General features: G+C 35.6%; 1 protein-coding gene across 1 annotated transcript in view; it reads left to right on the top strand.

Annotated features, from left to right (window-relative positions):
* The window catches only part of LOC145690433 (uncharacterized), a 47,846-nt gene that overhangs the window by 18,048 nt on the left and 11,351 nt on the right, over positions 1–18,447 (top strand). Inside the window, exon 2 of the mRNA XM_081765307.1 lies at positions 8,470–9,084. Coding sequence (XP_081621433.1) covers positions 8,534–9,084 — 551 coding nt within the window. The 5' untranslated portion in view covers positions 8,470–8,533. The remainder of the gene's footprint in view (positions 1–8,469; positions 9,085–18,447) is intronic.

Below are 18,447 nucleotides of genomic sequence, written 5' to 3'. Positions count from 1 at the left end.
CCATTGTTTTCACTGCGGTTATTGGCTATGTTTGTTGGTTATGTCGAAGTGCGCACACGTTGTCTCCCAGCATGCATTGGGCATAAGGCGACACCAGTTACAATCGCAGCATCAGTGTATATGATTTAGTGTGGGCAGTTAAGGAAATGAAACACCCTCATTCTGCTACTCAAACTCAAGAGTTAGATCCTATAGATGGAGCTACTTGACCATCCACCGTACAACTTGAAACTTCCGCCAAGCGATTATAATCTGTTCCTCTACTTGAATTAGTTTTTCCCGGTACGGTACGGCCATCGCAAGGTAATTCTGAGGTCAGATAAAACGCTGTTGAGGTAAATGCATCACCAGCACACGACGATTGTCACTCCAGCTCGGCATGTTCTAATCCATTGTACTGGGTCACCTTCACGAACTCGGGAAAACCTTCAGGAGCAGCTGCATTGTTCCACATGAGTTGATCCCAGTTCAGACCCAGAGAAGAGTGGGTGTGCCGACAGTTGCTGCAAAATCTTTGTGCCGTATGTTTCCTGAAACGGATTGTCACATGCGACAAGAAGTGGGTGTGTTTCCGAAATCGGAATGTGCCGAAACAGTGGTTGAGCAAGGACCAACTTCCAGAACCAGTCGTCAAACAGGGCCATTTCAAGCACCGAAAACGCGCCTTACTGCAACACAATCTCTTAAAACCACACTTTACTCCAAAAAAAGAAAAATGCAAGAACGCGATGATATCGAGCTCATACCACACTTGGCATATAGTCCTTACCTTGCCCGTTCGGATTACTCCTATGTCGGTTCACGGCGCACTTCTTGAAACCTTAATGCTTCAACCAGCAGGAGGTGGAAACAGCAGTGACTAACTTCATTGCTTCCAAGAACAAGATATGATATCGACATGGAATCGAGGAACTGGTAGGAAGGTGGCTGCAGACAGTCGAACACAAGGGGCTATACTTTGAATGTTAACCTACCTTCATTGTCGTATAAGTATATTATTATTAAGTATTTTGCATTTTGGCAGGTCCCGGGACTAATGTTTTTTATAGGTTTGGGCCTGGAAATGTTTCTACCACGTTTCTCGGTCTTCAGCTTCCTCGTTTAACTCCGATAAGGTGTTAAATAACTTCCCATGAATTTAGATTTTTATTATTTATTTGTGTATTCTTCTGTACTGTTCCTAGGTAACCTTTAAAATCAGCAAAATATTAGTTTCTGAAAGTTTATGTTCTGAGAAAATAATTTAAAAAGCTATTTTTGTGCCAAACACTATTGTCTTTAGTTTTTTAAGGAGTTTGTTTCGACCAAACATATTAACCCTGTCCGGTGCCCGTCCGTCTGGGATACAAAAATCTCAAGAACTGCTTGATGGATCAGCATTAAATTTGACCAGGATATCAGAGGGTCAAAAGTTAGAAACAGAATTCATTTAGGAACTCCATATTGAAAGTGGAAGAGGTAAAAATAAACCATTTCCGGTTTTTACGTTGATCACTATCAAGCAAAAACGGTAATAGATAGCAATAAACTGTTTTCTGTAATTGATTAAGCGTCCCAGGCAGTGGCGCAACCAGGATTTTATTTCGGGAGGTGCCAAAACTACCTAGTACAGTAGTTTGCAAACGTTTGATATGGACAAAATGAAAGTTTGAATTCTTTCTACCACAAGAAATTTAGTTATCTCTATTAACAACATGCTAAAAGGCCTTAGAATAAAACTTCAAAATCACAAATTCCCTATTATTAACGACTACAATTTTTAGAACTGGCACTTTAATTATTATTTTCCGCGTCTTTATTTTTGCATGTTATTACGCACTCTTTACTAACATTTATTACTCTTAAGAAATTAACTTAGGGTTTCCATTGTGTTTTTCCTTTTGTACAGTGCTTTGACTTAATTCAATATTCATTTATACATTGATTTATTTTAGGTTTATTGGCACATTACAAACTTTGCAATACTATTCAATAAAATGTACAAAAAATATACTTTACAATTCATAATGACGGACTTTTAAGTGTAGTCGTGAACTAATCGAAATCTTCAAACCCTATGATGCAGGTGCAGGTGCTTCCCAAGATCAAACACTTTAATAGCTTTGAAAATACAGTTAAATGTTACAATATTATGAACAACATATAGGCTATGAATTTCAATTGCTGTTCACGTACATAACTTCACAAAATTATGTAAGAAAGGTTAAAAAATGTATTATCATTTGGCACCTAAACCCCCACAGATTAACAATTTCGTACATAGTACATTCTTGTTCATCAGTGAAATATACCTTATTAAATAATCCCTAAATATTCAGTACAATTAGTTCATAATTTGAGAAGTTTTCCGTATGAAATTTCCTTGGCTTCTTTGCAAGTGAAGTTATCCGAAAAGGACAGCAGTAAACTACCGCAAGACAATATTTCGCACGTGATGTCTCATGCCTCAATACAGATTAAGAGCTCTCTTCACGAACAGTGCGTGTGTGTAAGAGAGAGTTTGCATATTTGTAAAGGTGCAGGACAAATGACAAGCAATAATGTTGTTTTGGAAACTTCAGCAAATTTTAGCTGCAATGCTGCTGTATAAGATAAGCCAATTTAATTTCAGGAAGTGCCTGGTCCTCGAGCTCATAGTTGGTTGCGCCACTGGTCCCAGGAGTATATTTGAGCTCACTTCTTTAACTTTACACTAAAACTAGAAGTGACTGAAATCCGTTATAATGTCCGGTTTTTATATAGAGCAAAATCTATGATATAGCGAGAAGAGTTTTGAATTGATTTAGCGTTCGAAGAATTGGTAGTATCTTGTCCCTGAAACTTTTATTTAAACCAAAAGTGGTAGAAATCAACCACTTCCGGTTTTAACGTTGATCGCCATGGACTAAAATCTAATAAATAGTGAGAAAGGGCTTTCTGTAATCTATTACTCGTGTCAAGAATATGTTTCTTATCCCTTCTCTAATCTCTCTGTTAAAACCACAAATTGCAGAAGTCAATCACTTCCAGTTTAAACGTTGGTTGATGTAAAGTAAAAATGATGGTAGACAGCGAGAAACAGTTTTCTGAAATCAATTAATCATCCCAAGAATATATTTCATCTCCATTCTGATCTCTCTGTGGAAATCATAAATGGCAGAAAATCAACTACTTCCGGTTTTAACGGTGATCACTAAAACGTTAATAGATAGGGAGAAGCTGTTTTTTGCAATAGATTAAGCATCCGAAGAATACATTTCACCCCATCCGTAACTCTCTACTATAAGCAGAAATGGTAGAATTCGATTACCGCTTCCGGTTTCAATATTAAGATAATATGATTCCATATAAACCAAACTCCTTTGCGTGAGTACACGTGACATTGCTACTTGTTTAATAAATACCAGGTCTAGGAGTCTTAGGTGGGCAAGGCATTTAGCTAGAATAAAAAAAAAGAAAGTAGGAACACTTTCAAAATTTTAACTGGAAATCCAGTCGGAAATCGACCATTAGCAAGACCTAGGCACAGATGGGAGCACAATATTAAGATGGGCCTCGCAGAATAAGAATACAAAATAGAAACTGGATCCAGTACGCTAAGGACGAAAGTCAATTGTTAGCTTTTGTGAACGCGGCATTGGACCTCAGGGTCCCATAGGCTATAGAATTAGTTAGCTAGTTAGTTTAAGCTGTATTATGCAACATAGAAAAAAAAAATATTTAATTTAGTGTTTTAGCTGCTGTTGGTGCAAGTCAAATGAAAAAAGAAATTCTTTTTTTCAAAGTTAAGATCGGGAGAACCTTTATTTATCAAATATCGTATGTATCCCTAACATCTGTGTAAATCCAGAATCCATTAAAAGGATAAATATTTCAAGTATATTTGGATTCATCGTCTCTCTTGGTTAGAAACCTAAATAAGCTCATGTGGAAACTTCCTTCGTATTTTGTACCATCAAGGCATCCAAAGAATAGAGCTTGTGTTAAGAAATGTCGCCAGTTTTATGCATAAGATAATAAAATCGATTGTTGAATTCCTTGATGTAATTTGTAACGTTTACGGCACCACGGCATCAACTTGTGCCAGGTTTCTTGTGTCCACCATAATAATTCCGTCCGTCGTTTCTGTTCCTGGTACAACGATAACTGATAAATATTTAAAGTAATAAAGTCAGGGTACATATTTGTTTCATGCTGTTAAGACAAAGAATACTTACCTAATGCGACATATTATGTATTCAGATCTTAAATAGTTTCGGTGACTTTGATACCTTTCTTACTTAGCGAATTTACATGCAAAATAAAATACATACAAACATTATTTCAGTTATTGATTGTGGCCATTAATCTGCCTTGAATCCAAAAGCTTGTCGACAACCTGAGTTCAAATTGGGTATGTTGTTTTCTTCCTTTCGAAACACCAACTGTAAATATCCTGTTTGAGTTGGGAATATAATTATGTTTAATCTTCTATAAAGTATTTTATAGAAAGCACGGCTAAAATGTAAGGATAAAAATTTAACATGTTACCACTGTTTACAGAAAACTTGTAATAATATAATATATATTAAGATTGTCAAGTGAATATTTAAAATTCTTAGCATTATTTGTTCGCAGTGCTTTCTGTAAAATACTTGCTTGAAGAATTAACCATAATTATATTCTCAACTCAAGCGGGATATTTACAGTTCGCGTTTTAAAGGGAATAAAACATCTAACTCGAACTCTGGTCAAAAAAAAAAAAAAAAAAAAAAAAACCTCCTTCATGGCCAAATGTACCTTCGGCACAAGAGATCCGAGTTCGATTTTCGATGGATCTCATGTGATTTGAATTCCACGTTAAGGTATAGAGGCATATCTTATAGCCTCGGTGCTGAAAGGAACGCTAAACTTCAATTCCACCAACCAGTTGAACTTTGGTCAGTCAGGTTAGGGATTTAGATTTCTGGTCTTTCGGCATCTATGGCCATTTAGACCGTCACGTTTGAGGGATGACGTCTCTCGTCGAGCACACTACCCGGGGAAAGGAAAGAAAAGAAAGAAAGGATTGGGGAAGAAAAGAAGCAGCCTGGGACCTATAAGTTAGGTACTACTCCGGCATTTGCCTGGTGTGAATGAGGAAAACCTCATTCAAGGTGGCTGGGCTGAAAAAGCGTTTTACACGTTTTCGACCGAGTGCCCGCACCGGGAATCGAACCCCGGACCGCTCGCACCGAAGGCGAGAGCGTTAGCAACTACAGTACGCGAGGACACTATTGGTCAGTCAGGTTTTCTCACTTATAGTATGTTAGTGATCATAAGCTATAACTGAAATGAAGTTCGAGTCATGCATATTAGAGATGTTGAAAGTATTCTGCACGAAAATTCATCAACTGAGGAGGCACTTCGAAAAAATAAGGCTAAGAATTGTAAATATTAATTTGGCAACGCTAATATAAAGGGTGTTGTTTTCAGAGGCCGGAGAACTTTAAATATTAATGTGGCAACACTGTTTTCTATGACAGCTGATAATACGGTTCTCGGTTGTTTTGAGGTTAGTTTGGTTTGGCAGTTCGTCATGAATAGACTCATGCCGAAGCAACGTTTACGAATTGTGCAAATTTATTTTGAAAACCATGGTTCAATTCGGCAAACTCATCTGGCATTACGTGCATTTTACGGTGCTCATAATCGCCCACCAAAGCAATTAACTTGAGAAACAATGGATCGTTTCCGCAATACGTTTACTCTAAATGATAATATGCATCCCGGTGGAATCTATAGGCCGATGGTGTCATTGGTCCATATGTCTCCAAAAATGATGCTGGTCAAAACGTTACAGTCAACGGTGAGCGGTACAGAGACAGGATTACTAACTTTTTCGTGCCTCAATTGAAAGACATTACTGTTGCAGACATGTGGTTTTAGCAGGACGGGGCCACATGCCACACAGCGCGCGCCACAATTTACTGAAAGAAACATTTGCCGAACGATTAATTTCACGAAATGGACCTGTTAACTGGCCACCTCGTTCGTGCAATTTGACGTCATTCGATTATTTTCTCTGGTGATATGTAAAGTCTTATGTCTACACCAAGAAAACCAAAAACAATGGAGCACTTGAAAGCCAACATTCGACGCATTATTGCCGAAATACAGCCTGATTTACTGCAAAGAGTGTGTGAAAATTGGATCTCCAAATTACGCCATGTACGCGCCAGCCGCGGTGGCCATATGCACAAAATCATATTCAAACATTAATGTCACAAAAATGACTGTCAAATAAAGCCAATTTTATGGATATTAAAATATGTTTCTGTGTTTTAATTCAATATAAAGTTCTCCGCCTCTAATTAAAAAAATAGCAAGAACATTATTACATTACTAGCATCAATTACCCTCTTCGCTGGGTTAAATTAAGGAAAAATATTAATATGTTCCGGTAGTCAGTCATTTTCTACTATTACTAAAGCGCTCTTTGATATCGGTCATTTTCGATTATTTTTATATATCCGCCTCCCCTCCCCATGTTGTGGGGCACGGCATCGGAAGTGTCATTGTTCATCTCAGCGATCCTGAAACTATAAATTCAACACTGATATTGGTCATTTCAATAACTTATATATATATCCCCTCTCCCTCCCTGACTTGCAGGGCTAAATTTAGATTTAAACGGCATCGGAAGTGTCACTGTTCATCTCAGCGACCCAGAAAACTGTGGAAAACTATGGATTCCACACTAATATCGATCACTTTTAAATGTCTCTCTCCTCTCCCACCTTTAAATTACCGCGTCTGTCAAAGCGATATGACAAAAACCATCTCAGGTTTAAACTTCATCTAGGTTGTAAAATTGATCGAAATCGGTCCAGGGTTCAAAAGTTATTAAGTTATATATATATATATATATATATATATATATATCCATCCCTCCTATTCCCCTCCCCTACGTTCTACGGTCAAAGGGAAATGATAAAAAAAACATCTCAGGCCCGAACCTCATCTATGTTTAAAAAAATGATCTAGATTGATCATTTGGTTCAGGACTTACTAAGTTTTATTTATTTTTTTGACACCTCCCTATATCATTAAAGTGAATAGATAAATAACATCCCAGGCAAGAACCTCATCTATGTTGAAAATTTGATCGAGATTGGTCGGGTGGTTCAAGAGTGATGAAATTACGAAGACAGTCACTTTCATTTTTATTTTTTACATATATCTCCCTCTCCCCCTCCGCTACGTTGCACCGTTAAAGTAAAATGACAAAAATTATCCCAGACCCAAACGTTATCTATGTTGAAAATTTGACTGAGATTGATCGGGAGGTTCAAGAGTTATTGACTCACGAACATAGTGACTTTTATTTTTATATATATTGATTTTACTATATCTCCCCCTCCTTCCCCTCCCCTACGTTGCTCCGTCAAAATGAAATGGTAAAAACCACCCAGGCACGAACCTAATCTATGTGCAAAATTTGATCGAGATTGGTTGTTTTGTTAAAGAGTTATTAAGTTGTATTTATTTTTCTATAATCCCTCCTCCTCCTCCTTTCCCTAAGGTCTACCGCCAAAGCGAATAGCTAAAAGCACACTCAGGCCAAAGCCGCATCTACGTCAAAAATTTGATCGAGATCGGTCGGGCGGTTCAAGAGATTAAAGCCACAAACATAGTCACTTTCAATTTTATAATATAGATACATTATTACGTTTTCTGTAAACAGTGTTAATATGTTAAATTCTCATCCTTGCATTTTAGCCGTGCTTTCGATAAAATACTTTATAGAAGACTAAGCATAGTTATATTCTCTGAAATTGTTTTGGCTCTCAATAAATGACGTGTCGCATTAAAAACATCCGTTTTCTTAACAATAAAATTTGCTTCGGTTAGCTATGAGCCTATTACTGTTTTAAACACATCAAATGTATATAATTATTATTTTGTCAGTAATCTATTGTTGCCTAGTTGCTTAGAAATAGAGTAAATCTTGATTATTAATATTTGTTTTGTATAAGGAAAGTATAAAATTTCTACTTGTAATAAGTAAAAAACCCGATATTTTAATATTATTGTTTAAAATGATGCCGGAAACCATTAAGCTGAAGACTGATCTCAAAGTGTAGTAAGGATTAGTTATCTACAGATACTTGGTTAATATTTTATGGATTAACAAGCAAAACTTGCTTCAAATGTTAATTCAATGTCTGAGAATGAGAACATAAATGATTACATGAAAATTTTGCATGAAAGGTCATTGTTTAGCTTTAAGCATCGAGTGTATTAGCAAACAACGAAATTTCGAATATCAGATTTTATTCCAACCACAAATCTACAAATTTAATAATGATAAAAGAGTGGGCGAGAAACATCTTTCAGTTAGTGATCGTTCAGTTTAATTTATTAACAAAAAATGATTTCGTGACATTTATATAGACGTTTTTGTATTTATATAGCCTTTTTCTGCCTTTTAATGCAACCTTTTCTAACTTATGATTTTTCTATTTTCAGATGCGTCAAGCTTTAATGGAAATGAATTTCGATCATACGTTCTGCTGTTGCTTAAATATGTAGAATGGGTGATCGAGAAGAAAGTATAAATGAGAACTGTGTAGAAGCGTCACAAGAAGAAACTAAAGAAAAAGCATGTGACACCACACCTGTCAACTGTAATTCCACCAACTTCGATGCATATATAGTAGAATTAAATGGTGATAACCATGTTTCTACGCCGTACGTAACTGAAATCTGGTTAGAGGACACAAAAGTAAATATCGTTGCAGGAAATATTGATAATCACAATTCACTTTGCAATCAGTCGGAAATTGATGGCGACGTGCTTCCTAATCTCAATGCACAGTGCATTAAAATCGGAAATATTATCCCGTGCAATGCAGAAGGAAATCATTGTGGGTCCGAGCAAAATCCTATTGTGATCATAGCACCTCTAACGTTTGGTGTGTCCGATGTTATGGTCAAGAAGGAGAATAATTGTGAGGATTCTTTCTTCGAAGGGTCTATTGCTGAACCTGCTATGGTAGTGAAAGAAGACCCAGACACAGGAACTAAAACACTCACAGATATCAGCTTCAACTTTCCGCAGTTGGATGTGTCACCAGATGGCAGGTCAGTATCTAGGATGCAATGTATGTATACAGAAAGGAAAGGAAGAAGAAAGAATATACATTTTATGGTATATACAGATATATAGCATAAAATTTGTCTTTTTTTTTCCTTTCTTTACTCCTCTGCCATATAAACAGTTAGATATAGATCTTTAGTATTCGCATTGTTTCGCCAATGGGGTTCTCCAGAAAGAACTATAAGACCTACCAGAAATCTCAGATCATATTTAAATGAGTAATGCAACGTATTTTGATAGTAAGTCTCTATAAATTTTGTACTTTCAAAATTAACTGCCAGTTACTGTAATAATATATATATATATATATATATATATATATATATATATGTGTGATTGATAGGGAATACTCCGAATCTGTTTCCTTAAAGTTTGTGATAATGTGTAATGCTGATGCTTTATGAAATGCCCGATCATCAAGAATTGCTACTCCATACTCACTTTTTAGTTCTCGTTCTTCTATATACTTGCTATATCCTTGTGGGAGAAACAATTTACTGAAAATTTAGTGTCTGATTGTTAATAATAGACATATTCCAATGGTATCATGTAGTGTTAGTCACAGATACATCATAACAAAATCCTATGATCAATATTCTTTTTAAATTATGTATGCTTTTCCCTTTTATGTAAGCTTCGTTTTTTTCTGTTCTCTCTCCTTTTGTACTGTTGTTAGGTATGAACGAATAAGGTAAACTTCCATTAAATATTACAGTAAAATTAGTCACTAATTGAGGACCTTGTGTGATTTTGAATATACAAATTATATCGCAATTATTAAATATAACAGAAATAGTGGCACGTAAATATGCACTAAGGTCCGAAATATTAGAGATAGATATCGTAAAATTCCACCCATGAGTGCCGTTACTGCCTGGCTTGTCTCGACCTGAAGCATCAAGTTTTCGCTGGACACTTCATATCTATTCTTTAATTTTTATCCGTATATTTTCCCGTGCGTATGTGATGAAGCGGTTATATTGTATTTTGTATATTCAGGAATTAGAGAAAATAGTGAATATTTACAAATAGAAGTTGTGTTGAAAGGTCACCAATAGCTTCCAAAAGTGATTCCTTATACGAAATAGAGCAAGTAAGGTGTAATAAAAATTCTATGGAAAGCACTTTCTTATATGATACAAGTTGTCCACAGGTTGGCGATAACCTACTAAACAGGGAATTTGAAAAGATCTGGAAGAATCAGAGAATTGTGTTAAGAATCGGGGAATTTCGAAGAATGAGATTTTCTAAACATTTAAAATTAAAGTTTTAAGATTATTTCTGAAGTGCTTGTTTTTTAATTGCCAACTTCAAACTTAGAAACGTATCGTGTGTTCTTTACTAATGATGTGTAACGAAGTTGTGTTGGTAGTTGTGCGCGTTATCTTTTACTTTCGCTTGTACAGTGGAATATCATATTGGCGAATCATCCACAGAATGCAATTGAATCGACGATCAAATGGTAAATTCATTTTCGGCGTACGCATAATCCCAACTTTTTCGGTTTCCGTTCCCACTGGTTTCGATTTTATCAGAAGTTTCCTGTCCCGCATTAATGAAGGTAGCTTTCACACAATGAAAGGATTTTGGAATACAGTTACTCGTATTTTAACTTCTTTGTTTTCATTGTAATGTATTCTAATTTCCAAAGAGGTTTATTTCGAAATCGCTTATGAGTTTACGAAAGCTGCTGATAAAAATGCACATCAGCGTACGCATTGGGTCAGTACTCAGTGGGCTAATTTCATCGGACTCTTGGTGTTTAAATATGGGATATGTGTATAGATACAAAAGTGTACTTTCTGCTTCGTGTTTATAATACAATATTTATTGATTGTTATACATTCTTAGCTACATTTTTCATCAGTAGCTACATTTGCAATGATATATATTAACGATGATACGTGTCGTAAGATTTTTTTTTTTGGGGGGATACCCCTGCTAGCACTCCTCTTTGGAAGTACTTAAAAATACTGGTTATTATTATTATTTATTTATTTATTTATTTATTTAGCAATTGGCAGTGAAATGAAAGAAAAGAGTAGGATTAGAATTTGTGTTTCAAATTCTCGTAAAATTGTTTACAGTACATTCTGGGTTTGGAACTATAGAAGCAAACAGGTTCCCTCTTACTGATTGTTCATTATCACGTAAATGAATTAATCTGATCCAAGGGATCCAGCATGTTCCAGATGTTAAGCGGGTTTGGAATATTTTGCATGCAGATACTAAAATAAATTCGGTGGTAATCGGTATGCGTTCACTTCTGACGCCAAAGCTCCTGGGTTCAAACCATGGGTGTGCGATGTGTTTTGTGATAAATAAACACCAGGTGGGGTGCCAGTTCTCCTGCTTCCTCTCTCTATTCATATTCCTTTCGTTCTCATACCGTTCACTGTGTAATTAATATCTCGTTTATGGGAAGTTAAACAAATGATTTAATGTGAAGTTTAAATGTTATGCAAGGAGTTTTCGTCTATCAGTAAGTTGAGGCTCCTTGGGGAATTGTGAAATTATGAATTTCTAATGATTGATCACTCGTATAAATAATGTTCTCAGGAATAAGCTGTTCTCTGCGTGGTTTATGACGTGGGAATTTAATTTCGCAGTGGTATTCGAAAATATAATTTTGTAAATACCCAAATGTGCGAAACTAATAGTTATACAAAGTAACAAATACCGTGTTTACTCGCGTAATAGTCCCTTTGCATAATAGTCGCACCTTAAGTTTGAGGTAAAAACATTTGCCAAAAACTTTACTCGCATAAAAGTCGCAGTCTACGGGATTTTTGTCTTTGTGAACAAGACTTCCTTCGAAATTATTTATCTTGTGCGAATCCGAGCAAAAGAACTTTTCGTGTTTACTGACACGTAACATCGTGACCCATCCGTCAATAAAGATCAAGCAACCTACTTCCACCCTCCATTTTATGTTGACACAATGCTGTATGTATCAAAATTCGAAATTGTTTTGATCATAACGATAATTGAATGGCAGTTTCCTCGCATAATAGTCGCAGTTGGATTTTCACATTTAAAAAATCAGTACAAAAAAAAATGCGACTATTACCCAAGTAAGCACGGTACATTATTACAAGAAATTCCAAATGAATAAATAGCAGCTTGGAAATGTGTGTATATGCTTTATTATCGCGTATTAAGAGTGCGATTGAGTTTCATTGTTTACGTGTTTTAGTTCATTATTTTCATTTCTTATCTTAAAAACTTAACAACGCTTAAATGCTTGGACTAAGCACAAGCGCTGACTGTGTCCCAAAAGAGAAAAGAAATAACATACAAATTGATTTAATGCAGTGGGTCGAGACAGCGTACAGGGCAAAAGAAAAATATTTTATACAATCATCAACAATAGGCTTTCAATTTACTGCAGCATATTGTTGTATAGAGAGGCGATCGAGAAACTGAAGGCAGAGAGGAGACATAGTAACAAATTGCAGAGGTTATTCAAATTGCAGAGGTAGAATCAATAGGGAAGAGGTGTTGTAGTTCTGGTATTCGGTGTTTGTTCTATCCAATGTTCCTGTGCAGATAACAACCATTTCAGTTTCCAAGTATTCCAAGGCCACGTTCAATCCTTCCTGGTTGTTAGTTTATATATATAATCATGGATTCGGGAAGTATTAAGTGACAAATTTTCTGCTCGCTGCATCATTTGTCGGAGCGTCTTTTTGCTGAGTAACATCGGATAGGAAGCGGAGCAAATCACATGAAAAGTTAAAAAAGAAAACAAAAAAATGGAAATGGCTGTGTTGATCTCAATACTAGGAACAGTTAATGCCTTTGTGAACCAAGGAAACAAGCCAGTACCTTCTTACTTCAAGTCACATCCTATTTGTACCTAATCTGTACAGAACTTAAAGCTTTCTGGTGATGTTGCGTCCTCAAATGTGGATTTTGCAATGCAAGTGGGTGGAAGTTTGGGGACAAAACAGAGTAGTTTATAGGGATTCTTAGTAAAATAATAGCATTACAAAACCAGAATTACTATGGTGTATTCAAAATGTAACGATTACATCAGTGTATGCTACTGCTAAAGATGTCAAGGTATTCAAACTTATGTTCCCAGACAGGAAACTTACGTGAGATTGGCAGGAAAATCCAACTTCATTACAAAATAGCATACGCTTTCGTTTATGGATTATTTCACCATACTTTAGAAGTGAATTTACTCTATCTTCTGTTGTATATTCAAGGTGATAGGAAGGATAAAAAGGTTCACACTTCTTCGAGCGATTAGTTTGTGTCAGGTATGGTGAAAGAAGATAAAATGCTTATTCCTTTACGTACATTTTTTAAAGCACTCTTTCAAAAAGAGGACCTTTCCTTACTGAATTTCAGACTAACGCTCTTCTCAGTTTATTTCTTTATAATACTTTATCGAGTTTGATTAAAAGAAAAAGAAAGTGCAATGCAAAAGCTCGTAAAACCGGAAGCTTTTAGTTCTTCGAGTTCATGTATACGAATTCATATTTCAGGAATTTCTATTAGGTAAGAGTTCTATAATTTCATAGTAAAATGCGTTATATTTGTTTGTATAAAAAGATGGGGAAATCTGTGTGCTTAATTACATATCTGAGAAAATCTCAAAAAACGAATAATAATAATAATAATAAGGAAAACTGTGAAAAGTCAAGGAATTCTTTACCGTAAATTTTATCACGACCCTGTGTCCATGTAGTCTGTACCCACCCCTCAGAATCTCAACCGAGGAAATCACCGCGGCGGTATTTTCCACCCCCAAATTTTAAATAGCAAAGTAGACATCCTCGCGCCAAGTGTACACGATTTTTTCTTGGGATTCTTCTGTTTCCTAGTACTTTCTTTATTCCAGCATTTCGCTCATTATCATCACCACCGTCTCGCTTAGCCTTGCAAGATATTCATGAAACGTTAACAATAAATTTTTTAAAAAATAATAGTAAACAAAGAGACTTTCATCATTCGAAAGATGTTTATAAAAGTAAGTTTTATGTCCTAGCCATGTCCATTTTGGCTAGGAATAAGATATTGATCTAGAAGTTATATGTGCACCAAATATTTCTTTCATTATATTTTTTCTGTCACCCGATTCAGATGCTATTCAAATTTTTGAAATTATCCTCACCACGCTCTAGGATGGCTGGGTGAAACTTCCTCGGCTTATAAATTTTGCAGCTTAAAATAAATACGTGCCTTGTTAGTTTTCCGTATTATTATTATTATTATTATTATTATTATTATTATTATTATTATTATTATTATTATTATTATTATTATTATTTTAAGTGGAAACACACTATAAAGATTCTGGTTCTGTGTAAAAATATGTTCATCGGTGGGTTCCCACAGGAAGTCATGATGCGAAATATCGGGAGAAGAAATTAGTGGTGGTCATTTAAACCAATGAATCAAGATAACCAATGAACAAATGATAAGATTTAAAAGACCAACACGTTTTAATCAAAACAGTACCCTAAGAAGGGACGGGGATCTGGGAATTGGAGGCCAGGACTAGCGTCTTATGTTTTTAAACGAAAGTGTTGCATTATTAGAGACAAGTCAGGAGAATTTAGCGGACTTTCATGAGATGGGAGTGATACTCTTAAATTCACGTTAGTAGCCAAAACCCAGAATATCCAATCTAACCAATATCTCCCTGTATAAAAATCTATAACAGAAAGTATGGTAGAGGCTTCCAAGATTTAAATGTTTCTGATATTGTAGCGTCGTGAGTTTCAAACACTGAATAATAAATGTGATACAGTTTTTGTTTAACATGTAGATTTGAAGTATGTATAATCCGACGTAATGCCGTTCGAAAAATATGACTTTGGTACGTTGGCATCACTTCTTATATGTTGATATTCAGGGTATGTCAAATTATTTTTCCGTATTGATATTTGCGTTGTATAAAATTGTAACGTCTTTTCATCAATTGGTTTAGAAGTTAGATAGGTTCTCTCAGCTTAAAATGTACAGTAGACTCGCCACTACCCGACCTAATGTGGCGGAAGGGCAAGCCGGATAACAAGTAAGCGGAACAGGCTACTGTCAAAGAAACAAATTGTATATTGAATTGTCTGTCACCCACAAAATCGTTGATAACTGACCAACTCTGTTTGCCATGGTAACAATAGAAGCAATACATTTAAAATACATTTAAAGGTTGCAACTCTTCGAGGCCCTAGCGCAAAAGGATATCCCCCCCTCCCACACACACACACACAAGCAAACGTATTTTTCAATATAATAGTAAAAGCAGCAAACACAATATTACACACACACATACAAAAACACTTTGCTCCAAAGTAATCTTAAATAATGGAATAACATAAGATAGAAAGGTTATGTACATACGACAGCATTTCATAATTTACGATAATTTTACACAGCTTTTAAAAAGCACAATACCATATCCAGCGTGCAAAGTAAGTGAAATGTTTTTTTTTTTTTTTTTCAATATTAATCAAAATAATAAAGGTATTAACTATATACATTTTTAGAGAGAAAACAATATATATATATAAGAAATTATGTCATTCATTGTGTGCCATAGTTATACACACATTATTTACAGAAAAGAACATCATGATTAAGAAATAAAAAGGGAATATCAGTAACGTTGCTATATTTCAAAAATTAAAATCCGGGACACTACTAAATTACGAGAATCTTTCAAATGCTTAAAATGAAAAGAAGTATTATATACTAATTTACTTTATTCCATTAGATAGAGTTATTCTTATATTAGGTAATCACATTTTTAGTCGTTTTAGTAGACCTTCTCCGTAGTTAAGCAAACGTAAGCAGATGATTTACCCCTCCCCCTGGTAAACATTTTTTTTTGTTTTTTAATTTCTCACGATCTGTTATGTTTCGTGGCTTTCAGAGTCTTGTTTTAGCTCATTCAAGGAAATGATGTTTCCTTCCACACGTTTAGTCTGTTCGTGTTGTATATTTTTTTTTTAATGGTTAATTCATTGGCAATATGTTCTGGCGGCATTTATCTTCAAAGAACTTATCTCGTTGAATTTTTACTTTATAATTAAACCCTTGTCCCTGGCCCAATGAAACAAATGCTTCGTTCAATGTAAACGTAGTCAAATCGTGAAACTTAATTAAATCTATCTTTTATGTATTCAAGGTTTTTTTTTTTTTTTTTTTTTCAATTTTTGAATTGCCATACTCGGAAGTTGAAGAGAATAATTATATACCTAATCCTATGAAAAAGCAAACTATAATATTTCCTTCCTTTCTTCTTCGCTGAAATCCGGGACATTTAAGCGTCCCGAGAAATATATTCGGGACGCAGATCTCGATTCCTTGACGGTCCCGGATTTTCCGGGACGAATGGCAACCCTAAATATCAGGGATGTTGCACAACTGCTGAAACAATTTCAAAATAAAATTATTGTAATAAATTCAAATATTCAAAGTACCATACAATACAACTAATATTTGAAGTCGTAGCTTTAGCATCAGCAAAATGTGAAATAATCTTGTCTTGTTTAGTCTTGAAGTTTGTTTTCGTTCTACGTTTAATATAGCCATATTTGTTAACCTTTGTTGTGAGGTACTACTCAAGTACTTTATGAGCTTTAATTTCGAGGACGAGCGTTCAGCAGAAGCGGTAAGCACATCAGGGAAAGACGTAGAATACCTATTTTCCTATTTTCCACAAAGCTATTTACCGAATTTTTCGAAGGTTACCTATTTCAGCCCTATTATAATCTCTGAATACCAGTATTTGCCGTGGAAAATCGGAGTTTAAATCGCTATTGTACTTTGTGGCAAAGTCATATCTAGATTTCTGAAGGTCTTTCTCAGATGCAGACCACAACGTTGCTGGGGTGAGAAAAGAAAAGCTATTGAACTCTTGTCATTCTGTGGAAATAGGTGCTAAGTTGTGACACAATACAATCCAGAATAGGATAAAATACAGTAAGATGATATGTATCTCCCGACACATCTAGTCTATAAGTACCTATTCAATACTGAGTAATAAACGGGTTGAGTGGGTCCCTAGGTTTTGGGAGACAAAAAAAAAAAAAAAAAAATTACTCATTATCTAAAATTTCACAATGATTACTTAGAAATAAATAACAGAATATGAGTATTCAGTACCGAGTAATAAACGGGTTTAACTGGACCCAGTGGGCTCAGGGACCCCAAAACTGAAAAAAAAAAAGTTTCGAAAGTTGCTAGTAATCTAGAATTTCACCACAATGATTATTTCTCACACAAAGAAATGGCCCTTGGGCCCAAGAGCTCAATAGGCTTGGGGAGCCCAAAAACAAACACAAAAAAATTACTTAAATTGCTGATAATTTTAACATTGACAATGATTTGTTTTTTCACAAATAAGAAGTGAATAACAATGTAAGTATTCAGTACTGAGTAATAGACGAGTTCAGAGAGGCCTCTGGGCTTGGGGGTCCTCAAAACAGAAAACAATATTACTAAAACTGCTGGCAATTTTAAGATTGACAATGATTTTCTCTCGCACATAAGAAATGAATAATAAAATGTAAGTATTCAGTAGCCTACTGAGTAAATTAACGGGCTTGACGAGAGCCCTGGTGCGTTGCACCGCTTGCACCGCCCATTGTTACAGCACTGGCAACAAAGTCTAAGTTAGCAACAGTGGATAGAAAGTGCCAGAAATTTCCATGTAGAATAATCCACCTAATACTAGAATAATTTGCATTCTCAAAAGATCTAATGAACAGTGAGCCTAACAACATACCATGGAATCATTCATAACTAACTCTCATTGCCATGGTAACAGTCACGTCCTCTGTTAAACGATCGTTGAACGATACTGTTTATAATGAAAGCTTGACATTGGAGCGAAAGTGAGTTGTATTACTAACAGGTGATGTACGTGGGCCTTAAGGACGCACTGCAATCGGAGCTTCTTACGAAAGGTGGTGATCACATAGCGCTGACCCCTCGCACGTTGAGTCCGTGGATTTTCCTTTCACTTCAATTGGCGGTTACACGGCAGCACTGCGCATGACACATTGCTTGGCGTCCTCGTCCTTTGCTTTTCGTGGGCGACTCTTTCACCATGAGTTCCTGGTTTGTGTAATGGGTCACAATATCTTTCGCAGTAATCACTACAAATGTGAACTCATTCTTCTGACACCGTTGGATTATGTGTATGTTGTAAAATGAGCTTGGAAAAGAGCTATGACATACCCTCCCAGCAACAGTTTAATTCAGGCTTCATTTGACGACACTAACCCACTTACAACTTCAGACATATTACTGCTCACGACAGCAGACGCGTCGATCCAGTATCATTCCTAGATAGCAGTTCCGTGCCCAAATCTGTCCGATATAAA

Source organism: Thermobia domestica, chromosome 7 (assembly GCF_964235325.1).
Source record: "Thermobia domestica chromosome 7, izTheDome1.hap1.1, whole genome shotgun sequence".
NCBI lineage: Eukaryota > Metazoa > Arthropoda > Insecta > Zygentoma > Lepismatidae > Thermobia > Thermobia domestica.
The sequence above is the reverse complement of the archived record's forward strand: the minus strand, read 5'-3'. Positions and strand labels throughout refer to the sequence as shown.